The sequence below is a fragment of the Phallusia mammillata genome, chromosome 7, assembly GCF_965637545.1.
Source record: "Phallusia mammillata chromosome 7, kaPhaMamm4.hap1.1, whole genome shotgun sequence".
NCBI classification, from domain to species: domain Eukaryota; kingdom Metazoa; phylum Chordata; class Ascidiacea; order Phlebobranchia; family Ascidiidae; genus Phallusia; species Phallusia mammillata.
The window spans coordinates 18,715,622-18,722,695 of NC_137258.1; the positions used below are offsets into that span (position 1 = coordinate 18,715,622).

A 7,074-nucleotide genomic window follows, 5' to 3' on the forward strand; every position below is an offset into this window, starting at 1 on the left:
GCCAACACGTCGATCGCGATCGACTGGTCGATCGCCTGCTTTTGACTGGTCGATCGCCTGCTTTTGACTGGTCGATCGCCACTAAATTCTCCACAACTAATCAAACGCTTATTAATTGAAAAACAAATTAAATATTATAAAACAGCACTTCTGTCATTTTGAAACAACGCACACATGTGTAATAAGACAATACCTAAGTAATTGTCACTTTCTTTGTTGCGTAACAATTGTTATTTTGGCACCAAATTATGTCGTAACAACTACAATGTTTGTCGTCACAACTTGAGTGTTTGCTTTAACGAAGCTGTTGCTATTGATTGGGGAGATTTAAAAGTTCCCACTGACTACTTTGATAAAAATTGTGTGCATATGCGACGTTTTATTGTTGTAATAACTAGGTGATGCTTGCCAACAAAACTCATGACCATAAATATGTGGCAATTGTCAAGCAAATCGCATGAAAAAATTTGCGTTATTGCTTTGTGTTAGTGTCAGCCTAAATTACGACTGATCAGTCGATCGCGTACAATTAAGAAAATTTTCGTCGATCTTAACGACTGGCAAGTTGGCCACCCCTGATATAGGTCAACCGCACTGAAACCTCATTTTTATAAAATAAACTGAGTTCAGCCACGAAACGGAAATATTCTGCGACGCCTTTGGAAAATTGAAACGACGCACAGTTTGAGAACCACACTATGTTATTAAAAGTCTAGTCAAGTCATATACATCCACTTTACAAGAATAACTCAAATTCCAATATAAACCCATTCCGCGCCAATTTGTTGCCCTTGTTAGATGCCATAATTTTTTGTTCAGCCACTCTTTGCTTTTACTTTTCGACGTCTACTTAAAGTTACTTTCCCTTTGTTCCAGTATGCAAATGTCGCAACGGCATCGGCCAAATGAGCTTATTGCTACCGACAGGTCTCACATGTTTCATACCAGCCATTTCACAAAACTAAACGTTTGTAATCTATTCCGTGTTTATCAGTACGTGATGTTCGTTTGAGGCAAGTGCATCTCAAACCAATACCAAATCGTGCAGGCTTGTCATGTTTGTTGAATTTTAAAGTGTTGAGACAAATACTAGCATTGTGACGCTCCTTTTTCCAAACGCCATGTGGTTTACCAGTTTTTCTTAACTCCATACTTTATCACCCAACGTGACAAAAGTTTTGCACTCCGCTAAAGTAAACTGAACTAAGTCTTTCAGACAAAGGGACGTTTTTTTCTGACCAAGTCACAAAAATAGTATTGCTTCCTGTGAGTTGTCCATCAAAAGTTATATTTTCAATTGTTTGGAAGTATTTTATTGTAGGTAAGCTGCAGACGTTGCACACTGTTTTGACCTATGTGGTTTCATAATTGCAGCTAGAAACAAGCCGTTGATCATTAGGCCAGTGGTACACACTTTTTTTAGCAGTAACAGCCTTAAACGTCATTGTAGATCGAAACAGTGTTCGCTTTTTGCAACGTAGACATGTATGTGCTATTGTAAGTCCTAAAACAAGTCCACCTACTCTTTGGTTCATGCTGTTTGTTGACTTTCTATTAATTCCAAGCGGATTGACTTGATGTGTATATTTTCTTTGTAAAGTCGAGTCATGCTCCATGTTTATTGTTTGTGTGACTAACTGTATTCAAATCAAATCTAAAGCAAAACAACCCACAGTTGCCAGTGGTATAGTGCTTTTATATAGTTGGGGGATAAAAAGTGCGCCAAAAAGAACATGGTTTGTCAAACGAAAGGTTTCAAAAAATTAAATAATGAAAACAAACTGAACTGATGGCCCACCTACATACACGCCTCTTGTAAGCTTTATGTTTTCACAACTTTTAAAAAGCATAAATATAACTACATTTTATGTTTGCTCTTTTTCATGTGAGTTACAAGCAAATTGAAACAAAAAATTAGCTTTCCCCAAATATATTAAAATTGCAATTACCTACTAAGCGAAAACAGGATAATCAACTTAACACAGCTAGATTAAAATTTATCAGGAGCAACTAGATTACACTTTATATGGAGCTCAATACATCTTAGTTACATATACCTTACAAAAACTGTTTACGTATCAATTAAAAATGTTTATATGACTCCAAAGTTGGCTACTCTATTTGTAAGATAGTATGCTGTCAATATAGGCTACACTGTATATACTTTACGATTGTCAGTAGAGCTATACACATAAAGTTAATTATACGATAAAGTTGTCAATCCAAATGATAATTTGTTTCTTGGATTTTGGATACGTTCATGACTAGCCTTGATTATTCGACTGGTAGTCCATGTCTGGCGTTGAGTAATTCTAGTTCGCTGGTCCAGTTTGTTGAAGCGGGACTGCTGGTTGGTGGTAATTTGTGGTCATTGGTGGCTGTGTACCTTGTACAACAGTAGTCTGCGGGTAGGTGGTGGTTACCATGCTTGTTCCTGTGCTGTATGGTTGCTGACCAATTGCGATGGTTGTTTCTGCGTTCTGGCAAACCTGGCAACTTCTAATTGCGCCGCCCAATATGAAACCTAGTCCAATGGCTAAAAGTACTGCCCCAAAGACGATGGAAGCAAACAACAACACTAATATTCCGGAAAGCAAGCAAATGCCACCAGAAGTAAAGAGACCGACTAGTTGGTTTCGCTGTTGTTGCGCTGCAACAGAAACAAAACAACTTTTGTCAGGCTTTGATATTTATCAGTAAAACATAGTTAGATAGGAAAGATGGTAACAGCAAGTCCTGTGAATACTATTTTAGTGATGGTTTTTATACTAATGATTTTACCAGTTTTTGTGAGTTGGCCATCAAAATTGCTTTTTAACTCTTTATGTTTACAAACATTAGCCTATACCCACGAAGGGTTTGCGAGTGGTTATAACTTATAACGAGACAAATATTAAAACTATTCTGAAACATTAAAAAAATTTCTGCTTGCAAATATATGTAACTTACCGTTATTTTGGACGATGGTTCCTCGGTTGCTTTGTGCCATAACGATCGTTGGGGTTTGTTGAGAATTCATCGTTTTTGTTGAAGAAGGTATAAAAATTGCACCTTAATAATTACCCAAAGTTTGTGAAGACTTCTGTAGCAAAAAGTTGTTAAGGCGTAAAACTATAAAATTTAAGAATGGCTCAAGATAAAATACCTATCTATTACTGCAAAGGCAATCTTTTCTGTACAATTTACTCTGTAATCAACTAAAACATTTTTTGGTTTACTCACGAAAATTAAGTTACAAATGTTTTATATAAGGCTCGCGAAAATTACAATTAACTCGTATATATAGCTCATTTTTAGTTCACGTTTTACAAAAAATACAGCTGCTTTATATGTAAACCTCAGTTCTTGTTTACGTTTTCTGACGAAAGTTACCAAACTAAACCTCATTTTTAGTTTACGTTTGCTCACGAAAGTAACAAATGCTTCATAAGTAAATCTCAGTTTCAACTTATATTGTAGGTAAATCAAAACACGAAAGTGGAATGATTGGGTTTCCTGTGCACACACTCGTGTGTTTGTTTTTGTGACTCCTCGGTAAAAAGGACACGCGGAATACAAAGTGTTATGGTTTTGTTCTGTAGTCCTCCTTGGTGAGAACTGTATCCAAACCAAGTTCAAAGCAAAACGTTTTAACAATGCCAGCCAAGTAGACACGTATGTGTCATTGTAAGCTTATTTCCCAAAATAAGTTCGCCTACTTTCTGATACATAAAAAGTGCGGTGAAGAGAACATGGGTTGTCAAACAAAAATTGCTTATATCAAAAAAAATAATATCAAAAAAGTGAACCAATAGAAATAAACTAAACTTTTGCTAATGATTATTTTTTTGAAACGAATGGATTGTAATGTATTTGTATATAAGCCTATCTTGAGCTTTGTATTTTGCACAGTTTTTGAAAAAGCATGAAGATAACTACGTTTTCCGTAATGTTTGCTTTTTTACATGTTAGTTACAAGCGAAATTGGAAAAGTTTTTTCCTAGCTTTTCCCAAACATGTCAAAATTGCAATTGCCTATTAAGCAAAAACAGGAAAATCAAATAAACACACAACTAAACTACATTTTACCTGGAGCTTAAAGCAATACATTGTAGTTATATATACCTGACAAAAACTGTTAACGTATCGATTGACAATTGACCCGAAGTTGGCTATTCTACTTTGTTAGATAGAAGTTGTCAATAGGCTACACAGTATATACTTTGCAATTGTCGGTAGAGCTAAGCAGTAAGTTAATTATATTGTGCAGTTATCAAATCAAGTTCAGAAAAACAATCAGATCAAATCGTATTTGTTTTATAAAAGTTAATGACAAAAAGATGTCATAAATAACTGCGTCCAAATTTATTTAGTTTACTACAAGGATTTCAAAATTATGATTTGTTTACTGGATATGGATACGATCATGACAAGCCTTGATTTTTCGACTGGCAGTGCATGCCTGGCCGTGGGTAATTCTAGTTTGCTGGTATCGGGATGTGTGTACTTGCGTACTGACGGGCCGCACAAATTCAGTTTTGCAGGAACAGGCTGAAGATTTATTATAGATCGAAACAGTGTTCACGGTCTGCAACTTACTTATTATGTAATAGCTGTATGCTTTATTTTATCATTATTGAAAACCGTGCGCACACATTTGTTCGTACCTCTTAAAACTACTTACTTCAACCATGAAACGTTTTAACAAATGCCAACCAAGTAGCCTATAGACACGCATGTGTCACTGTAAGCTTTTTTTCCTGAACTAGTCCGCCTACTCTCCAATACATGCTTTTTTGTTGACTACTATTGATTTCAAGCAGATTGACTTAGATGTGTATGTTTTCTTTGTAACTCGAGTCATACTCCATGTTTGTTGTTTGTGTGACTTAACTGTATCCAAAGCAAATCCAAAGCAAAACAACCCACAGTTGTCAGTTGTATTGTGCATACATTCATTCAGTCGGGCTCAATATGCGCGGTATACAAAAGGTACGGTAAAGAGAACATGGTTTGTCAAACAAAAAATGCCTTTAAGTTATGAAAACAAAAAACATTGATAAAAACAAACTGAGCTTGATGGCCTTTGATTATGACGTCAGCGATTTTTAAAATGAATAATCATATACAAGCCTCTTATGAGCTTTGTTTTTTGCACAATGTTTATAGACATGACTACATTTTTCGTAGTATTTGCTCTGTTACATGTTAGTTACAAAGTTGCACATTTTTTTCAGCCTTTCCCGAACATTTAAGTGTAACATCAAGAATCTGCGCGCCTGGCACGGAGCTGGTCTGACACTAGAATTCAATTTCTAAAAACACGCGGACGTTTATTCAGCATACGTATAGGGCACGTTTCAATTACGACCAAACAAAAATATACACGTTCAGTCACGCATTTTTCTGCAAAAGAAAACATACTCTCAGAAAAATGGTAAATAGAATTAATTGTATCCAAGCGGGACTGCTGGTTGGTGGTAGGTTGTGGTCATTGGTGGTTGTGTAGCTTGTACAACAGTAGTCTGTGGGTAGGTGGTGGTTACCATGCCAGTTCCTGTGCTGTACGGTGGCTGGCCATTGGTTGTTTTTGCGTTCTGTTGAGCCACACAGATTCTAATTGCGCCCCCCAATAATAAGCCCAGACCTATGGCTAAAATAACTGCCCCAATAATGATGGAAACAAACAACAACACTAATATTCCGGCTAACAAGAAAATGCCACCAGAAGTAAAGAGACCAATTAGTTGGTTTCGGTGTTGTTGAGCTGCAACAGAAAAGCAAATTGTCAGGTTTTAATATTCATTAATAAAACAAATTCAGAAAAAACAGTTGGCAAAATAAGTCACGTAAATGGCATTTCATCTATGTTTTTTATATAATGATTCCGTTACCGGTTTTCTGAAACACAAAAAGTGTTGTGCTTGCAAGGATATGTAACTTACCACTATTTTGCACGATGGTTTCTCGGTTGCTTTGTTCCAGAACGACCGTTTGGGTTGGTTGAATATTCATCGTTGTTGAAAAAATTTGTAAAAATTTTGCCTTAATAATTACCCACAAATGTTTTTTTGTACTTTTGTAGCAAAAAATTGAAAAAAGTTGTTAAGGCGTAAACCATAAAATTTAGGAATGGCAAAATTTAAAATATTAAACAGCAAAGTAGACACCTATTCTATTAGAGTAAAGGCAATCACTTCTGTACACATTCTATTTGGAAAGGAGACCTCAGTTTTCGTTTACATTCGTTCACGAAAATTTCAGTTGTTTCATAAGTAGTCTTCAGTTTCAGTTTACGTTTCACGAAAATTAGAAATGTTTTATAAGTAAACCTTAGTTTCCACTTGCACTGTGCGTAAATTAAAACATTCAAGTGAAATGATTGATTTTCCCGTGCACGCACACATATGCTTGTTTTTGTTACTCCACGATAATAAGGACACACGTTATGGAATACAAGCTTATATTTTGACTTTCATATTTTAATTACCCCATTCTGGTCATGCAGTTCAACTTACGGCATCATTTTTTTTATAGCTTCCCATAGCACAAAATAGGAAAAATGGCAATCCAATTTTCAACGTATATTAAACTAGTGTATAACAGGGGTCACCAAATTTTTTTCACAGCGGCCCGGATATTTTTATAAAAATGACGCGCGAGGGCTGTGTGGCTTAATTCCAAGCTCTGGCGCAGCCTTTCCCAAACTGGAACTCGCGAGGCAGTTTTGACGGGAATGTATTTTTTCGATCACAAGTAACAAAAGAATTGTTCGCACACAATTTTTCCTATGCGTTGTAATCCTGATAGACTAGGTAAAATTATTACTAGAATCCGCGATAAAATGAACTTCAAACACACAACAAAACTTAACTTAATGCAATGTATTAAGCAAACCGTTTGCAATAAAACATCTTTAATTTTATAATCAGTTACCAGCATTAGGCTGAATTTTCGGAAAACCGCATTTTGCTGTTTAGCTTTTAACTAATTACAAAGCCTTGCTTATAACAAATAAGTTAAACTTCGCAAGTATTTACAATAGTTACAACGGCTGCGCTGCAAGTGCCTCTTTAATTCAACAAATTTCGCTGT

General features: G+C 35.8%; 1 protein-coding gene across 1 annotated transcript; it reads right to left on the bottom strand.

The window, feature by feature from the left end:
• Positions 1-4,905: 4,905 nt before the first annotated feature.
• LOC145239252 (uncharacterized) lies at positions 4,906-6,064 on the bottom strand. The gene is made up of 2 exons (XM_080102554.1): positions 5,925-6,064; positions 4,906-5,746 (listed from the first exon to the last, which is right to left on the bottom strand). The coding sequence occupies exons 1-2, from the start codon at positions 5,992-5,994 to the stop codon at positions 5,427-5,429; spliced, it is 390 nt and encodes a 129-aa protein (XP_079958680.1). The 5' UTR covers positions 5,995-6,064; the 3' UTR covers positions 4,906-5,426.
• Positions 6,065-7,074: the final 1,010 nt, after the last annotated feature.

What these genes read in the sequence shown, in the direction of transcription:
- LOC145239252 (XM_080102554.1), bottom strand. Translation starts at nt 5,994, where the DNA reads ATGAATATTCAACCAACCCAAACGGTCGTTCTGGAACAAAGCAACCGA. An exon ending in AACCATCGTGCAAAATAGTG is followed by an intron (nt 5,747 to 5,924) that starts GTAAGTTACATA and finishes TTTCTGTTGCAG; the next exon opens with CTCAACAACACCGAAACCAA.